This window comes from Ctenopharyngodon idella, chromosome 7 (genome assembly GCF_019924925.1).
Source record: "Ctenopharyngodon idella isolate HZGC_01 chromosome 7, HZGC01, whole genome shotgun sequence".
Taxonomy (NCBI): Eukaryota; Metazoa; Chordata; class Actinopteri; order Cypriniformes; family Xenocyprididae; genus Ctenopharyngodon; species Ctenopharyngodon idella.
Window position 1 is genome coordinate 2,263,279 of NC_067226.1, and position 20,315 is coordinate 2,283,593.

At 35.6% G+C, this 20,315-nt stretch overlaps 1 protein-coding gene across 2 annotated transcripts; it reads right to left on the minus strand.

Moving 5' to 3' along the window:
• Positions 1-224: 224 nt before the first annotated feature.
• Positions 225-19,394, minus strand: pik3c3 (phosphatidylinositol 3-kinase, catalytic subunit type 3). 2 transcript variants are annotated; one of them, XM_051900397.1, is made up of 25 exons: positions 18,966-19,394; positions 15,211-15,399; positions 14,817-14,960; positions 13,770-13,899; positions 11,749-11,835; positions 11,517-11,612; positions 10,842-10,913; positions 10,570-10,674; positions 10,397-10,489; positions 9,771-9,956; positions 7,325-7,467; positions 5,826-5,904; positions 5,650-5,717; positions 5,415-5,520; positions 4,720-4,836; positions 4,492-4,623; positions 4,287-4,415; positions 4,039-4,108; positions 3,885-3,949; positions 2,202-2,286; positions 2,021-2,095; positions 1,766-1,934; positions 1,585-1,675; positions 1,360-1,485; positions 225-476 (listed from the first exon to the last, which is right to left on the minus strand). In XM_051900397.1, the coding sequence occupies exons 1-25, from the start codon at positions 19,028-19,030 to the stop codon at positions 462-464; spliced, it is 2,637 nt and encodes an 878-aa protein (XP_051756357.1). In that variant the 5' UTR covers positions 19,031-19,394; the 3' UTR covers positions 225-461. The 2 variants fall into 2 exon arrangements, with proteins under 2 accessions (XP_051756357.1, XP_051756358.1); XM_051900398.1 differs by lacking the exon at positions 18,966-19,394 and adding an exon at positions 15,725-15,743.
• Between the last annotated feature and the right edge of the window lie 921 nt (positions 19,395-20,315).

Genomic DNA, 20,315 nt, shown 5'->3' on the forward strand with positions numbered 1-20,315 from the left:
ACCTTTGAAACACCATAAGAATCAGAACCACTCATTGTCATAAAAGGATGCCTAAAAAAAATACCTAACCCTAACCAAGGGTTTCATATACATACTGAACGGACTTTTTTTAACCGTTCTATTGTAAAAAAAAAAAACAGACATCTGCTACTAATACAGACTATAAATGTTTTATGAGTGTTAGTGAATATACTGTAAAATGAAAACTGACCAAACACAAATGCTAAAGTTGGACTTTTTATTTGGCTTTTTTTACATATACAGTTCATTTTATATTATATATATACAAATATACCCAGTAGAGTCAAGACCTAGTGCATGAATGGATCACGGTGAAAACATCATGTCATTAGTGTGGCCTTGGCACGTGTCCTTTTCTTTTGACTATCATTCGGTTTTTGTTGCCGTCCATCTGTCTGTTGCTCACTGATTATGTAAGAACCAGGCTCCATGACATCACCTCATCTGCGCCAATACTGTGGATTTTAAATATAAAACATTAGTAAAAGTAATATGTCAGCTATGCCAATTAAATGGGATCGCTATTTGGCCATTTATCAGTAGTATATGTCAATAATCATGGCTGATTTACAGAAGTGGGAACTCTATTAAGGCTGGAATATGAATGCTAAAATGCAAAGATTTTTAAACACTAGGTATCATAATTGAAATAGAAAAACTGGGCATCATGCACTTTCAAGTTTGGTTACTCTTTATTTTGATTGTCCACTTTAGACATTCTACTAACTATAAGTAACTTTGAAACTACATATCAACTAACTCATTAATTTGCAACTAAATGTCAACTAACTTTCGTAGAATTAGTTGACAATTACTTGCAAAGTTACCTGTAGTTAGTTGAATGTCTGTTGGGGAAGCATCAAAATAAGGTGTTAGCAGATATTAAGCAGACAGAATACTAATACTCTAATGACTTCTAGTTGACATGTGGTTGCAAAGTTACTTATAGTAAGTAGAATGTCTTTGGTACACTATTGAAATAAAGCGGTACCAATTGTTTCGAACACAACATACTCAAAATGCAGGAATGTGCACTTCATTGCTAGGAGACGCATGACAAATGAAAACAATATATGTTCCAAAATTAGCTCAAAATATCAAACATGTTTGATATCATCTGGATGGAATCGGCTGTCATACACTGTGATTTTGTGTGAAATCTGTCAACCCTGACTGGCCCTGAACTTTGGCAACTAGCGTTAATTCATCCAGACTGCAAATCGGGGGGAAAATCTGTGCAAAGTTGTGTAGTGTTTTCTAGCATTTAGCAGCATAGGCTACCATCCATAGAAATGAGAAGAGTAACAGAACAAGCTAAAAACTAAGGAACATACACACCTGTGCAAATTTGTGTATCTGCTCAACCACTGCAGCAAACAAAGCCCCTACACTCTCATCAATCAGACTCTGCATATAATGCACTGCTTCCTCATCTGAGAGGTCCAGTCGAAACTTGTCCTGAACCTGCAGTGGGCAGGCAAAGAATAAACAGGTTAAAATCTTATTGCTCATTTTTTTTCCTCGCTCTGAAATTTGGATGCCAAACATCAGGACAGCACAAACCTTTTTTACAGTTTTGTCGGGCTCCAGCGCAATGTCCGGAATATTTGCATCCACCATCAGAGAGAACAAATTCAGAATGAGATTGGAGTATCTGCATATGAGAACCAAAACAACAACAAAAAAGTTATGATTTCAAGTTAGACATACTACATACAAGATAAGAAGTAGGTCTTAAATTCACCTGCGTAGGTGCAGGAAGGCAGTGTAGCACTGTTTCCTGAATTCCTGGTATTGTTCGCTCTGCATGCCCCCCATCCCTTCCACCATTTCCTTGCTCAGCTTCATAGGGGGTGGCAGGGGTTTAGGGTCCCGACCCAAAATATACCCAAAATCGATATGAAACAGCTTCCCTGCAAGCCAGAGAGACATATCAGCACATCCGATCTGTTTTTTTAGTGCATAAAGTCATTGAAAGCTGTGGTGCATTTGAGTGTACCAGTCTTTGTGAGAAGTAAATTGTCTAGATGTCTGTCTCCAACACCTAGGATGTAGGTGATGACACAATAACCCGCTGAAAAGTACATCATGATTTAGTACATGTAAATAATGATTTATAAAGAAGCAAATAATTAATAAAGCTAAATAAAGTACTACTGGAATCACAAACTGAAGCTCACCACAGCTTTTAACATATGTGTCCATGACTTCAGAGCTGATGCCATATGGGCCCTTATCATTCGGAGCGTGCTTTCGAAAGAAACTCTGCATGGAGACATAATTAACCAAGAGAAATCATTTACTATGTGCTAAAGCAACTTGCACCTACAAGTCTATTATAATACAAATAATAAAATATTACTTTAAAATTTTATTCTAAAATATTAAAATAAAAAGTAATATTTTTATTTAAAGTCAGCATGAAATAGAAGCTGCGATATAAAGATATGTCGTTTTAAGGTAGTTAGGTTAATGTTTTTGATTAAAGATTACGAGGGCATATGAATTAAAAAAAAATAATGATGTGCATGGATAAATAATTTACATCAAGCACTGCAACATTATAAAAAAAATAAAAAATAAAATAATTGTCAATTGATTTAATGATAAATTTTAAGGTGGCGCATTGCTGCCACATACATAATATTTTTTCCACTCAATTATGTCGTAATAATGAGATATATCGTTAAAACGACATCTTTTCTGGTAAAAACGAGATGTTATGTCGTTAAAACGACATCTTTTTCTCGTTAAAACGACATATCTCGTTATTACAAGAAAATGCCGTTAAAACAACATATTTTGTACATGATGTGTACATTTACCTTTATCTGATCTATAATAGAGAATTTATATAGCCTAAATCAGTGCCTTTATCACACTTCCACGCTTGAAAAGCAAGCAAATATAGTGTAAAATACCTTTCAATGCCTGTATCAATGGCTGTGCCCATAGAGTAATGAACACAATATTATTGTTTTATTGGTGTATATACCCATTTGTAAATATGCAGTTTCTAATAATAAAGTACAATTTTATCATTTAGCATTCCTTATTTTCTGGAAAAAATAAGTCGCACCTGATGTCACATGCATCGGGTCAGACTTAAGTTTTTGAGAGGAGAAAAAAACAAAACAAAACAAAACCTAGATAAATCCTGTTGGTGTATCAGTCGTATTTTATTATACATTCAAAAATAATGTAGCTAAAATACCGGTAAAAATTAAAATTTTACAAAAATTAGGCTATAAACCTGTATTTTAGGCTATTTCCACAACAAATCCTTAAAATGTAATGGTATTCAATACAAAAAAAGAATGAAAAATATAAGTATAAAATAAACAAATTATAGTGGAATTCATTAGCTACAAACTATATTTATTTTAAAGCCTAAACTTATTTAAAGCGATTGTATTGTTATTACAAGAAAAGATGTCATTTTAACGACATAACATCTCATTTTTGCGAGAAAAGATGTCGTTTTAACAACATAACATCTCATTACGACATAATTGAGTGGAAAAATATTATGTATGTGGCAGCAATGCATCACCGTAGAACTTAAATAAATGACAGGCTTGTCCTATTTACTATCTGCGCTAGGCCATATCACGTTTTCAATTTTACTTTGAGTAATTAATCAGCCTTATTATGATCAAGTAATGCAGGAGTGTCCAATCCTGCTCCTTGTGGGCCACGTTCCTACAGATCTTAGCTCCAACACACCTGCCTGGAAGTTTCTAGCAATACTGAAGACCTTGATTAGCTGGTTTAGAAGTGTTTTTTATTGAGGTTAGAACTAAACTTTGCAGGAAGGTGGCCCTCCAGAAGCAGCACTGCACAACTGTATTGTATTTCATTACCTGAATGTTGCCTTCAGTCGCCAATACCTCAGCCACAGGCACTGACTGCACAAACTGCATAAAACCTGCAGACAAATCATATGCATCCAGTGTGAAACGTACATTGACTGGCTCATGGTTTTGCTCTTCACACAATAGGTGAAGCAGTACTGACCATGTTTGGTGCTGGTCGCCAGAACTTTGTATGGAGTCAACTTTAGGTCCAAATTCTCTTTCCTCAGCAACTGTTGAAGATAAGAATGTTGAGAAAGCTAACAATCAACTAAAAATTCTGTTACAACTCATTTTTATTTTAGCGGTAGCATTATATAAAACAAAAGAGGCTACAAAGAAAATGCATGATATGGACGAACTATGTGTCTTGTTGGTACACTGTGAGGAGATGTAATGAGATCTTCAGACCTTATCCATGAGTGAAATGATCTGCAGGATGAGCTGGTCCTGTCTCAGGTCATCTCCATGTTTAAAGATGACTGGATATTGCTCCCCATCCTCTGTCTTAAAGATGAGCTTTGCTGGCATCAGAGCACTCTGAAAAAGAGAAAAGCTGCAGTTAGGGGTGGATGGATTCATGCGAGACGTAATGGATATAAATGATGCACAGTACCTTAAAGAGTGTTGCAGTCTCAGGTATGATGCCTTTGATGCGGATTTGGGGTTCCAGAGGGAGAGGGATGGGCTCGATCTCTGACAGATTCACCTTCTCATTATCAGCCAACAGGCTCTGTAACCGCTCCGTCTGTCAGAGACAGAAAAAAAGAAATGTCACAACTAACTTTACAAATGAACTGATTCCTCATGATATACAGCAGTTAATCTGTATGATGTTCCACACCTTTTTCTTGCGGTTTCCGCTTTCTCTCTGAACGGCCTTCATGAGTTGCACTAGTCTGTCTACAAACGTTTGCTGGGAGGCCAGAAGGGAGCGCATCACTCTTACACTCTTATCACCCTGGAAATAGACATAAACGTCACATATTATTGGAAATATCTTTTATTTAAACGCTTTACATCTATTTACTTTCATCAACCAATCATATGTATGAGGCATTAATTTGTAATATAATCAGACAAAATCACTTTTTGTATGCCATTTATAATGTTATTAAAGATATTTCAAATAAAGGGTGTTCTGTTCATCAAAGAATCCTGAAAAAAAAAATTCAACATTGATATTACTAATAAATGTTTCTTGAGCACCAATTCAGCATATTAGAATGATTTCTGAAGGATCATGTGACACTGACTAGAGACTAGAGTAATGATGCTGAAAATTCAGCTTTGCCATCACAGGAATAAGTTACATTTTTAAACATACTAAAAGAAAATAAAAAGTTATTTTAAATTGTAATAATATTTCATGTATTTTCAAATATTTACTGTATTTCGATCAAATAAATGCTACCTTGGTGATTATAAGAGATGTCTTTTAGAAACATTACAAAGTCTTACAGAGTCACTTTGTGAACAGTAGTGTATATCATCAAATTAGTTTGTTGTCAGTCATGTGGGTTCAGATTGTGAAGGTACCTTGAGCAGAGCCTGACTAAACCGCCTCATCACATTGAGGTACATGTCATGGGTTTTTGGGTCTCTCTGCTGGGTGTCCTGATCCTCACACTCCACAATTACATACCTGCAGTAGAAGACAATATCCAAACATTTTCTTTTAGTTTTAAATCTTGCATATGGAGTTGGTGGAACTGGCAAATTGTTGTTAGTCATGCAAGAACAAAACTGCAGAACACCTTGTTCCATTACTCACCAGTATAAATAGTTTGCCAGTGTGGAGTTTTTGCAGGCACGTGATATAAGGAAGGTGCACAGGTCTTGCTGTGGAACACAGGAAATACACACCGTTACATATTCTCCACATTCACTTTATCTAAAATTAACTGGGTTTTTTTCATCCATTCTATTAACTTTTTATTTTACACTTACCTCTAGATTTTCACCATCTGTTCCCTCTTTGCCTTTCTGTCCACTGGGCATCACGGTGATGGTCGATGTCATCTGGGAACTGAAAAAATAAATCAGTAAGTGGAACCCTCACGGTTTTTGTTTTTTCAATGTTTAAATGTTTAGAAATCTAACTGTACATACAGTTGAGCTCAAAAGTTTACATACCCCTTGCAGAATCTGCAAAAATGTTAATCATTTTAACAAAATAAGAAGGATCATGAAAATTACATGTTATTTTTTATTTAGTACTGTCCATAATAAACTATTTCACATAACAGTTGTTTACATAAAGTCCACAAGACAAAAAAAAAAAGAAAGCAAAATTTATAAAAATGACCCCATTCAAAAGTTTACATACCCTTGATTCTTAATACTGTGTGTGGTTACCTGGATGATCCAAAACTGTTTGTTGTGTGATGGTTGCTCATGAGTCCCTTGTTTGTTCTGAGCAGTTAAACTGAGCTCTGTTCTTCAGAAAAATCCTTCAGGTCCTGCAGATTCTTCAGTTTTCCAGCATCTTTTGCATTTTTGAACCCTTTCCAGCAGTGACTGAATGATTTTGAGATCCGTCTTTTCACACTGAGGACAACTGAGGGACTCAGACAAAACTATTACAAAAGCTGCAAACATTCACTGATGCTCCAGAAGGAAACACGATGCATTAAGAGTCAGGGGTGAAAACTTTTGAACAAGAAGTTGATGTGCAAGTTTTTTTTTTTTTTATCTTGTTTAAAGAACATATTTTTTTTATTTAGTTCTGCCCTTTGGAAGCTACAAAAGATACTTACATGTTTCCCAGAAGACAAAAAAGGTACAATTCATTCTGTTCATCCAATTCAAAAAGTTTACATCTGACTCTTAATGCGTCGTGTTTCCTTCTGGAGCATCAGTGAATGTTTGAACCTTGTTCAATACTTGTGTTTGAGTCCCTCAGTTGTCCTCAGTGTGAAAAGACGGATCTCAGAATCATACAGTCACTGCTGAAAAGGGTTCAAATATGCAAAAGATGCTGGAAAACCAAAGAATCTGCAGGACCTGGAGGATTTTTCTGAAGAACAGAGCTCAGTTTAACTGCTCAGAACAAACAAGGGACTCATGAACAACCATCATACAACAAAAAAACAGCCGTGGATTATCCAGGTAACCACACAGAATCAAAGGTATGTAAACTTTTGAACAGGGTCATTTTTATAAATTCAGCAATTTTTTTGTCTTGTGGACATTATGTAAACAACTGTTATGCTAAATAGTTTATTCAGGACAGTACTAAATAAAAAATAACATGCAATTTTCATGATCCTTCTTATTTTGTTAAAATGATTCACATTTTTCTAGATTCTGCAAGGGGTATGTAAACTTTTGAGCTCAACTGTATATTGAGTATGTTGTGATTTTAGGAAAATAAATATTATAAATGTTTTGGGGGAAAAAATTTTAACATTTCACATAGACACATGTTCGGTGAGATTGCAGCTGACCTGTCTAGATCTCCTATTGTTGAGCTCTCTACCAGAACCCCCTGACTGTCTCTCTTACTGGCAGGCTCCAAACCACCCTGGATATCGTTGAAGTTCTCGTATTTCAATGCTTGTACCAGCTGGAGCAAGTACATTAGCAGATCCTACAAGAAATTACAAAGAAAGATGAGGTGTATATGGTATGGTTATGGTATGCATCACAATTCATTCTCTAAAGAGTCAGATAAAAAAAAAAAAATCTAAATTAAATGTTTTTCTGCAGGAATTAGGTTCCTCTAATGCATGAATCTTTTAGTTGACCCAAAAGATTCCCATTGGTACTGGTGTGCGTAATTAAGTATAGTCAATACTGCACTAGAAAGTATAAAATCATTGGTAGCACTTTAATTTACAGTCCTGTACCCCATGTACATAGAATATTACAGTAATTACAATGGGTAATAACTAGATACTAACCCTTAAAGGGTTAGTTCACCCAAAATGAAATTTCTGTCATTAAGTAGTCACCCTCAAAAAAAAAAAAAATTAAAAAAAGTACTCACCCTCATGTCGTTCCAAATTCGTAAGTCAAATGTTGTAAGACCTTCGTTCATCTTCGGAACACAAATTAAGATATTTTTGATGAAATCTGAGAGTTTTTTAATCTCCCATGGAAAGCAACGAAATTACCACATTCAAGGACCAGAAAAGTAGTAAAGACATCGTTAAAATTGTCAATGTGAGTGCAGTGGTTTAACCTTAATGTTATGAAGCGACAAGAATACTTTGTGCGCCAAAACAAAACAATTTATTCAACAATTTCTTCTCTTCCTGTCAGTCTTCTACACAGTTGATGCAGTGAGTGCAGTTCAGCGCTTCCGTGTTCTACATCAGAATGCCGACTCCGTATTGGCCGGCTCATACGTCAGCATCACAAGCATGCGTCGTGGTGCTCACGTGAATAGCGTCGGCAAATACTAAGCCGGTGTTCAGACGTAAACACGGAAGCGCTGCACTGCGTCAACTGCATAGAAGACTGACAGGGTAGAGAAGAAATTGTTGAATAAAGTCATTATTTTTGTTTTGTTTCTGCACACAAAAAGTATTCTCGTCACTTCATAAAATTAAGGTTGAACCACTGTAGTCACGCTGACTATTTTAACGACGTCTTTACTACTTTTCTGGTCCTTGAATGTGGTAATTTCATTGCTTTCTAAGGGAGATTAAAAAAAAATAAACTCTTGCATTTCATCAAAAATATCTTAATTTGTGTTCCGATGATGAACAAAGGTCTTGCGTGTTTGGAATAACATGAGGGTGAGTACTTAATGACAGAAATTTCATTTTTGGGTGAACCCTTTAACCTACGCCTAAACATAACCTTAACCCCTGTAGCTACCTCATATTACCCCGTATTTTCTTAGGTAAGTACACTGTGAGTACACATATTGTAAAATAAAGTGCAACCAAATCATTTGACAAAGATTTGTTACAAATATCTACACCAGTGGTTTTCAACCTGTGGGCCGCAGCTCACTAGGAGTCCTCAGTGATCCTCTAGGGGGGCTGTGAGATAACTTAAAATTAATTTAAATATATTAATATAATTCATTAATTTAATTATTAATACGTTACATTAAAAAAAGATCAATTAAATTAATTAAAAAATACATGTAAAACAAGGCACCACCTCTCTCGTACGTATTCTGTGATTGTTTCGGATCAGCCCAGGCCGTTTCTCATCGTGCTGCTGTGAAATACAGACTGAACGGTGGCTCAAAACGCAAACTAACTCTCTCAGTTGGAAAAAGAAAACCAGTGTCGCTAAAAAGGTTTTGATGGATGACAATTGTAATTAAGGTAAAGACGATTACAGTGACATACAGGAGTCATACATAAGGCATGCGCGAGTCCGTTATTATGCACAAACAAACCGCACGTGCATTCTCGACTCGCTATAACATCGTATTTCTGCATGAACACAGTTCATGCAGAAATTCACGTAGTTGTCAAAATTAATGTACTGTGAGTGTTTTATAATGGATGCTCGCCGAACAAGCGTGTTTTGGAGAAGTTTGAGAGGATCAGTGATGTTATATGTGTTTAATAATTTTAATCCGCATAGTATTTAAATTTCAGTCCTTTGGTATCTTCCTGTGGTCTTGTTTGGTATGGCAGGTTGACTTGTGCTTATTTGTTTAAGTTACTGTATTACTGAGCAGAGTAAGTACTTTTAAGTTGTAAAGAATGTCTGTAAAGTATGTTTGCAAAAAAGAAGGTTTAAATCTATCTTGAGAAATAATAACATGGGGTTGAAAAGTAATAACACTACAATACAAATGTTTTTGTGAATTAAAAAAAGGGGGGTCGGGGAGGGTTGTGCAGCCTTGGCGTAAAAAAGGTTGGGAACCACTGATCTACACCACTGACAATGTGACTAACGTGCACACAAACACATAGACTTTACTTCATCGTCAGCCTGCTGCAGCCTCGCGACAGCGTAGCGTCTGACTGTGGGGTTGGTGAACTGAGAGGACAGCAGTTCCAGGGAATCCTCCACATCCATCGGCCGCCACTTTCCCAGCAGCTCCAGGGCTTGTTTGGCCTCCTGGGGCAGATCCCAGTTCACACACTTCAGGAACTTAGTCAAAGCCTAAAAACAGAGCCACAATGAGATCCTGCCTTGGACACAGATTAAGACTGAGACACCACCCTGTTACCCATGGTAAACATAAACATAATTTCAAAAGTTTGGGGTCGGTAAGTTTTTTTTTGGTCTCTTATGCTCATTAAGGCTGCATTTATTTGATAAATAACAGTAATATCATGAAACAACTGTTTTCTATTTTAATATATTTTAAAATGTAATTTATTCCTGTGATGGCAAAAAAAAACAAAAAAACATTCTGGATTCTTTGATAAATAGAAAGTTCAAAAGAAAAGCATATATTTGAAATAGAAATCATTTGTAACATTATGAATGTCTTTACTGTCACTTTGATCAATTTAATGCATCTTTGCTGAATAAAATCATTCATTTCTTTCTTACTGACCCAAAACTTTTGAATGGTTAGTGTACATGTGCTCACTCACCTTTTCTTGTGTGGTGAGGTAGTATCTAAACTTCCACACTAGGTCCTGTTCCTCAGAGCTTAGTTGTTTAGTGGGTGGGTAGCTCACTATGATCTATGACAGTTAAAGATATACATATTAAAAACACATCTGCAAAGATTTCTTGTGGACTTCTTTTTCTCTGCATCACTAACATTGAGTTGATCACGTGTGGCTGCGTTGGGTTTGAGATCGTGGTCAGATGGTCCGCTGCGCAAACTACGGGCCAGTTTATGATGCTTACTCTCCACAAGGTTCTCCTGCAACAGAAAAGCAGCACCATTAAGTACCGACTTAGTTATTTTACACCAAATGTATTTTTTACATTATCAAGTGCCAAAATGTACACCACCATTTGTGTGCAAGACAGACATTTATAACAGATTGTCCAACCCAAGTTAACTTTTTTGTTTTTATTTCTACTCACCATGCACATCTGAGGGTCAGGGACTTTCACAATATCTGAACTGGTCGGCAAAGGGGAGGATTCATCTGCATCCTGAAAAGAGAGTCGCTGAAATTTACCTTGCCTTTTAACAACACTCCTTTTCAAAATTTTGATTGATTACTGATTTAAAGTCAACATAAAATGGCATTTACAACCCATTTTACTTCTGTAACGAAACAAGACATTCAAAAATGCAAGTTGTAAAAGAAAAAAAAATTGTTTAATCATCTAAAAATAATTGGTTTAAGTAATTTCCGACTGCTCATTTGCAGTTAATTGTGTGGGACTGCTTCCCTCCTAAAAGTGTTTTTTTACTAGGATAACAGTCAAGTTCAGCCTCACAAGCTACTCAACATATCCTAAAGTTAATGCTTTTTTTCTAACTAAATGTTATTACACATTAACTGCATTAAACTACTCTGTTAGCAATTAGCAAGATTTTGAAAAGCTGCTTTCCCAACAACAAGCATATGCTAAAATAGTTATTTGGCTATTAGTTAACATTAATATCACAGCCTAGTCAACTAAAAATTTAGAAATGAAACAAGACTGTTACATTTTGGGAGACAGGGAAAGGAAACATGGTTGTTTTGATTCAATATTGACTTTGTAGCAAAAAAAAAAAAAAAAAAAAGTTGTGAAAAAAGGATATACCTTTTCGTAATACACAATGCTGTATTCTCGTTCGCCACTTTTGACACGGGGGAATTCCACCATTAGGTACATAAAATTAGAGCTGCGTTTCTCACTCTGTAGAGAAAAAAAACACAAACATTATGAATCATCTTAATTTGACATAATTGTGTTTTTTAGTTTGGGCTCTACAAAGAGGATACAAATTACAGTGATGCCATATTGTGACACTTTTTACCCCAAACCCACTCACCTCATTGATCATCTCAATCTCTCTGAAGGTCAAGCGATCCAGCCAGTCTACTTTAACCATGTGACCCTGACGATGAGCTTTAGTTAGCTGGGAGAGACAGAGAGAGAGAGAGAAAGGCAAAGAAAGAGAGAGGTTAACTTAAAGAAAAAGACATGTTTTGAAGACCAGTAACACTAAGACCTTGTGCGTACAATCCTTTAGCCAATCATATGACTGCAGCGAGTCAGCCAGCAAGAGCCTCACACACAAAAAGGCCCATTAGCAAAGGAAACTCAGTGGGTGCCAGTACAAAGTAGTAGCACACTAAGATGACTCAGCCCTTTCTAAACAAACAGTTAGTAATAGTTAGTACAATAACACATCTCATCTAAAGGCCACCAAGAGTCTAAGAGGACTTTGTTTAACCAGCCATACTTGTGTCTTAGTGGCTAAACATAATGTCCATAACATTTCAAGGAATGTTCCCAGTTCAAAACAAGTTAGGCTTTATCAACAGCATCCACAACGAATCATTCTGACTTAAATGAATCATTCAGCACAACCATCTTTTTGTTTAATCTGTAGATTTTTATAAATTGTCCATTTGATGTAGGACTGTATCTCTAAGTGGATGAACGTCTGGTTATACAGTACAGACACGATTGCTGTGAACAGAGGTTTTGGCAAATTTACCAACTTTTACATGGTCATAACATGAGTTGAAAGATTTAGTTGAAAGACATTGTTAAAAGTTGTCAAGTTGTATTTGACCTGCTATATTTTTTTTAAATTAATTTATAGTAGAGCTGCATGATTCTGAATAAATTGAAAATAACATTTTTTTTTGTTTAAAATAAGAGATCACAATTCTCCCACAATTCTGAATAGACAACTAAACAAAATAACATGCAATTTACTAGAGGTTCTGTCTATTTATTTTTAAAAAATCTCTATGAATTATTGATTCAATGACTCACTCATAAAGATTCAGCATTTTTGAACAAATCTTTCAAACGTTACAAAGAAATACATTATTTAACAGTCACTTGTCGCCACCTACTGGTGTAATGATGTAACTGATGCAATCTTTATTTGAAGCGTCAAGTTACTTTCAAGAGGTGATTTACTCTATTTTGATCGCTACTGTAAACATCAGCGTTAATATCTTAATTTGAATCATTTTAATTAATTGTAACATAGAAATAATGATACTGTGTGGTTGAAAAGACAGTTTGTAAAGCGGTTTCATACATTTACATGATAACTGCTCTCTCTGGGTCAGCGGCAGCGCCACCAATGCAGATTTGGATGTTCGCTGTGATTGTACTAGTCAAAGGTTTAGACGAATTTTTGTCATTTAGGAGTAAGATTACGTGGATGTTTGAATCGCTATCGCTAATCACTATTGGGGAATTGAGGCATCAGAAACACTGTTTATGACACTATAAATTATAGCTGCACGATTAATCGTTAAAAGACATAAATTCTCAAAAAATTAATATAAAATGTTAAATAAAAAAATTGGTGAGAGCAAGCAATGTCCAAAATGTCAGTGCTTAAAAGTCCAAAACACACAGAATATAATATACTTATCCTACTTGTGAAAATGTGGGTCAAATTAAACAAGCTAAATATAATAGATATTTAGATATCCTATATCTTGCCCAAATATATGAGACAAGGACACACTCATACACACACATACACACACATACATACAGCATTCCTGTCCTGTTTTCTCATACTCACGTCACTAAGTATCTCCAAGTCTGGGCCCTGGAACAGAGGGCAGTTAAAACATGTCCTATTACAGAACACACACACACACACACACACACACACACTCAAACTCCCCAAACATTCTCAATTCTCATTCTTTCCACAAATTAGGTAATCTATAAACACAAACATCATATCCATCTATCCCAACCTGCCACCCACTTTTTATTTAACATATCCCTCATGTGCAGTAACTGTACACAGGCATATTTCTCGCCTTTCTGTCTCAATTGGTCTTCTCCACTCCCCAGTCTCTCAACTACCTTGGCTAGGCGGCCCATCTGGTCCTCTGCCAGAGTGCTGCTGGTCCTTCCTGGTGTACTAGTGGGCTCACTGCCATCACCTTCCACGCCCGGCCACACCTTCAGATCATGCATGCCCTGCCGGAACATTCTGGTAGACAGAAGGAGAGAAATGAAGAAAGATAAGGGGGAATGATAGATGTAAAAAAGGGTGTGCAAAAAAAAAAAAAAAAAAAATTTGGTGTCAGTGTTCCCATAATAGCAAAAGTCATGTCAAAAGTGATAGTCAGCTAACTAAACATTTTAGCCAACTCAGCATGGCATCCTAGTGCATAAAAAGAAAGCCTTCTTTTCAAGAACTAGAAGCAGGATCCCCATTTTAATTTTGCACAAATATATCATGTCCAACTGTCCTCCAAAAACTAGACACCTCTAGAAGAGAGTATGTAGCAGAGATTGGTGGGCCAGAACCGTTCAAAAGTGTTTTTTACGTTTTGAAAGAAGTCTCTTATGCCCACCAAGGCTAGAATTATTTGCTCAAAAATAAAGTAAAACAGTAATAGTTTAAAATATAATTACAATTTAAAATAGCTGTTTTCTATTTTTATATATTTTAAAATGTTGAATTTTCAGCATCCATGTGGAATTTGTGGAAACCGTGATGCAGTTTTTATGGATTCTTTGACGAATAGAAAGTTCAAAAGAACAGCATTTATTTGATATAGAATTATTTTTTAACATTATAATCGTCTTTACTGTCACTTTTGATTAATTTAATGCAGCCTTGCTGAATAAAAAAAAAAAAAAAAGTCATATTGACCCCAAACTTTTGAATAGTTGTATATGTGAGAAATATTTGAAACTGATTGTGAAAATAGACAGATTTAAAGGTTTTCAAAACAATTATTCTTATATTCAAAAGACTATTTAAGATTTGCACCTCCTCTTTTAACCAAGGATACATTTCATTCAAATAGAGCTCAATCACATGACATTTTCCAGTTGTTTACATGAAGGCTAATGAGGTACAAAACCCAAGTAATTTCTGATGGAACAATAGACCTTTACCCATATTTCCCAAACAGGGTGACTGTAGTGCCCCCAACAGGTGTGGCACGGCCGGGTCCATACACATCCCAAACAGTTAGAGTCACCTGGGCACTCTGAGGCAGGTCAGGGTACTTCACTGGCAGCCTAAGCCACTCGTTCCAGCTATGATGAAGAAAAGACAAGAATAATCAATCAACAAATTAAATCTGAAGATATTAATGGCTTTTTTTTTTTTTTTTCCCAAATTAAGAAAATTAATTATACTTGTCATTTATCTATGTAAATATGTGAAAGGATGATAGAGTACCATGGCATATTTTGTTTGGTTTCCTGCTTTGACTCATCATTGGGTCACACATGCGTTAAGAAAGCCACAGTGTGATAGAATTTAACCGTTGTTAAAAGTACTCACTTCCAGCGTGTGCTGAAGGCCTTGTAAGATGTTCGTACTGGCAGAGCAAGTGGCTTTCCCTCAGCAAAGACCTGACAGGTGACGTACAGGTCGGAGCAACTCTCCTGATAGAGTCCTGAGAATCGCAGCATGGGGTCCTCGAGCAGAGCTTTGTAGCTCTTCTGCTCTCTCTTGCCCTCCAGACTGCCTCTGCAAAAGCAAACACAAATAAAACGCTATTTCTGCATTCTGCAACACAATGTCAAGATATTTGGGTCTAAATGTCAGCAGGGTTATTTGACCATTGATTTCCATGACTTTTCCACAAAAAGTGTGGTGTTTTTATATCTCGCAATTCTGACATTATAGCTTGACATTCTGAGAAGTCAGAATTGCGAGATGTAAACTCGCAATTGTGAAAGAAAAAAATCAGAATTGTGAGATAAAAAGTCGCAATTACCTTTTTTATTTTTTATTTAGTGACAAACAAGCTTCCATAAGATATAATTAGCAAGCGTTTTGGAATACTGTTTACCAATTGTTTAGCAGCTAGTTGAACAAGCTTGTGAAATTCTTCCAAATACAGTGCTGTTTAAATCCACAACCCTGGTCCTCTAGGGCCACTTTCCTGCAGAATTTAGCTTCAACCTTCAACTCACTTGCCTGTAGCTTTCTAGTAATCCAGAAGAGCTTAATTATCTGGTTCAGGTGTGTTTGATTTGGGTTGGAGCTAAACTCTGCAGGACAGTGGCCCTTGAGGACCATGGTTGAGAACGCCTGCAATAGATGTTCTCAGTGTATTAAATATTACCGTTTGTCTTGATTAATTCATCCTACAAAAGATGCTTGTAAAGTGAAATGTTGATATATTGTAACAATGTATAAGCATAATATAACACATTTGTAGCGTGTATTTAAATGTAAAATAAAATGCATTAAGTATTGTTTAGGTCAATGTAAGGAAGCTATTTCAAAAATAGGCTGGCTTTTGAATAGGCTTTGTCAGAACTCACACACTTAAATGGAACCAATGTAATGGAACCAACTACTCAATCCTATAACCTGCAAATTCTGGTTGAAAGGACATTAATACTACGTTTTGCATTAGATGTAGTAGTATATTATACGTAAAGTGTGCAGGTGCTTTTCACTGCAAGCCAGTCTGCAAAGAAATGCACCCCCTCATATCTCCCACTAGGGAAATGTCACATCCATGAAACTTTACCCCACTTAACCGCATCAGTCCTATAACTATACTCTCTAAATAATTTTGACTGGGACCAACAGAGACAATTTTTGGAGGTGGGTGCTTTTCATGGCAAGCCAGTCTGCCAGGAAATGCACCCCCTCCTCATATCTCCCACAAGGGAAATGTTTGCGTTTTTTATACAGCGCTTCATACAACGTTCCTTTTTTGCTTCCTGTTTAAGACCCCACCCCCGACCTCACGCATTAAATTATGAAGATCAGCCCTGTCAAACCATCCTGTTATTTCAAGTGCTTCACATGGGGGCAATTTTCACTTTCTTTCAGGGGCGTAACGTTAAAATACGCGTGGGACGTGTCCCCCGCACTTTTAATAAAACGTACTTTTTTCAGGCAAGTGTGTTCACATAGAGGCCAGTGAGAATAAATCTAGATTTAAAGTCAAAGAGACAAGACATTAGCCTATACATGACCTGTTGTTTTATTCTTAACCAAAGTGAGGCGATCTAAACATTATGGAGCGCTCACTCTCGTGTAATATATGTTTCATTCATACTGGAAGCCGGAGGGCGCTCTCTTGCAGAATATCCAAAACGGATTCGTAGAAATAATTCAAGTAACAGCAGCTGAATAAAAAGCAGAAACGTCTTGACTGATGAAACGTGTAGACAATAAATACACGATTGCGACAAGATATGGATTGTGTACGCTTTTCAAGCCATCTCAAGGTATTTATTGACAAAAAAGTATATGAATAATGCAGTGCTAATTGACAGGCTTTTTAATGTTTTTGAAATGAAGTCTCTTATGCTTGCCAAGGCTGCATTTATTTAATCAAAAATACAGTAAAAACAGTAATATTGCGAAATAGTATTACAATAGCTGTTTTCTATGTGAATGTATAGTAAAGTGTATTTTTTTTCTGTGATGGTAAAGCGGAATTTTCAGCATCATTACTCATCACATGTCACATGATCCTTCAGAAATCATTAATATGATGATTTGCAGCTCAAGAAACATTTCTGATTATTATCAGTGTTGAAAACTGTTGCTTAAGATTGTTGTGGAAAACACGATACATTTATTTTTTCTGGATTCTTTTATTAATAGAAAGTTCAATGAACAGCATTTATTTGAATGTATTACATTAATTCATTAACATTTATTAAATAGAAATATGTTGTAACATTATAAATGTCTTCTGTCACTTTTGATAAATTTAATGCATCCTTGATGAATAAAAAGTATTAATTTCTCTTTTTTAATCTTGCCACAATGAATGGTATCAGGGTTCACAAATATATGAAAGATCACAACTGTTTTCAACACTGATAATAATCATAAATGTTTCTTGAGCAGCAAATCAGCATATTAGAATGATTTCTGAAGGATCATGTGACACTGAAGACTGGAGTAATGATGTGGTCAAAGCTGAATTTACAGTATATATTGTTAATTTTACAATATATTCAAATAGAAAACAGCTATTTTAAACTGTAATACTATTTTACAATATTATTATTTTTATTGTATTTTTGATTAAATAAATCCAGCCTTGGTGAGCAGAAGAGACTTCTTTCAAAAACATTAAATAATTGTAATGTTTCCAAACTTTTGATAGGTACTGTATATTCTCTGCCTTATTCTGTGATCTTTTTTTTTTTTTTACATTGTATAAAATCCACAAGGACTTAATGCACAAGTGTTTGTAGTATATAAACCAATCATAAAATTGTCATAAAATATAGGAAGAAAATATTATAGATATTGGTTATTGTTCAGCAGTGTATTTGATTTCTTATTAAAAGCAAATTGATGTTGAATGAAAAGTAATAAAAAAAAAAAAAATCTGTCAATTAGACAAAAGTCAGATAAAACCGACATTTCTGTCCCCTTCACTTCTGAAACGATGGCTACGCCTCTGCTTTCTTTCTTATGATGAGGTCTTGCGTAAGTTTGCTCGCTGGCACCCTGGGAGTTTTTTTTCTGTATTTCTAACGTAATGCAACACGCACAATGAAATGAAACTGATTCCATTGTGCGCGCGTGTGCAGCCGGACAAAAACTAGCGGTCATAAGAATCATTTATGATCTTTATTTATGATCCACACGCGGACAGAGACTCGTTAAGATCGAGTGAAAAAGGCGAATGATGTCAATAGACAGATGACAGCCCTAAAACACAAAAGCTCTCGCTGGACTCGTGTTAACACTTTATTCTTCTGACTCATAGTGTTGCCATGCTCCCTTTGGTAAACAACACAGAAACAACTATTTGATATAATGGAAGGAAGATTCTTCCTTTTTACAATTAATATAATTAATTAATTTAATTTTAAAAAATTAAATTGCACTACATTATGTACACTACATAGGAATATTTGGTGACTTTGCCTAAGTAGACACTATATTTTAAACCATATTAATAAATACATCGAGTAGATATAGATAGATATAACGCATAACACATCTTCCAATAATACGGGCAATGAGCTCGATCTCTGTTGACATTCTGCTGGTTTGACAGTTCTGCAATCAAAACAATGACTAAGGTCCAGAAACATACTCACATTTTCAGTTGGACGTTTATGTCCAAGTCGCAACTATACACATAGTTAAACTTGTCTGTGTCCATCTTCAGTAATCGACGAAGTGTTATGCAAAACCGTAGTGAATAAAACGAAACGCATATAAAAGAAAAATGCAGATTTGTCAGGCGGTGGGAGATCAACTGCAGGGCCTATAAGCAAAAGACCCTGCACTGGATCTGCTGGAGTTTTTGCTTTTCGCAACAGTTTATAATGTTGATATAACTTCGCCTGATTAATGACAACCAATATGGCCAGTCAAAAACACTAGCAGTCTTAATTTAAGACAATAATAAAGTTATAATGTACATCTGACAGCGCTTCATCGCGTCCGCTTAGAAAAGAAACATTGTAATCAGGCGTTAATAATCGATCTCAAGTTGTTCGATCGCCGCAGCAGCTTGTTTGGACTGAGCGGATCAGAAATGGCTTAGTTGGTCTGGTGAATCTTCCTGTTTGGTTTAAGTACGGATAGTAAGAGAGGACAAATTTTGTAAGGCGTTTAAAAGTCCTCTTGAATTGCATATTAGTTGTACAATGAGAATATTTATTTGCGTCGATAATTCTGAGTTTAAAGTGAATTAAAGCAAGTAACTGAAGATCATAGAAATCTCTCTTTTTGATAAAGCTAATTTGATTTAGTTTCGTTTGTTTAAATATGTTTAATTAATTTAATTATGTAATGCATTTCGTTTAAGAGGATGCATTCATTATGTCATGTGATTTTGTAGGTGCTGTTTGGAATCTATTTAAATTGCAAACCATTGTGGTCCATATCTGTAAGGATAATAAGGGTCTCAGATAACTGGAAACAAGTTCCCCCTCCCATCATGCTTTTTGTAGAAGACTGCTTTCTGTAGACAAATGCTGTAAGAAAGAACTAGTGAATAATGCTTCTTTTTGTAGTCAAGGTCAGTAGGCCTTGGGAGAGTCTATAGGGAGTGTAATAAAATGTTTCCAATTAAAAATTATTTACGTACATAAAGTAATCATATTTTGGGATACTGAGGAAGATCAAGGTGGACGAAGATGAACCAGAAGTGTTGATTTATGGTAAAGGCAAGTAGGACTAGGAGTAATCTGTTAATTTGTTTATACAATCAAATATGAAAGTCTTTGTTCTATGTCTCATTCTTCCCACATGGGCCCGTATGAAAAGGATCTGAAGCAGCACAGATGGAACAACAGAGCAAAGTTTGTGGAAAGATATTAAATAATGATTTTTTTTACAATATCTTTCAATATATATTAATATATATATTGCCAATTCAAAAAATGAATAACAATTGTTTATATAACACTCAATCCATTGTGTGATTGTTTAACAAAATT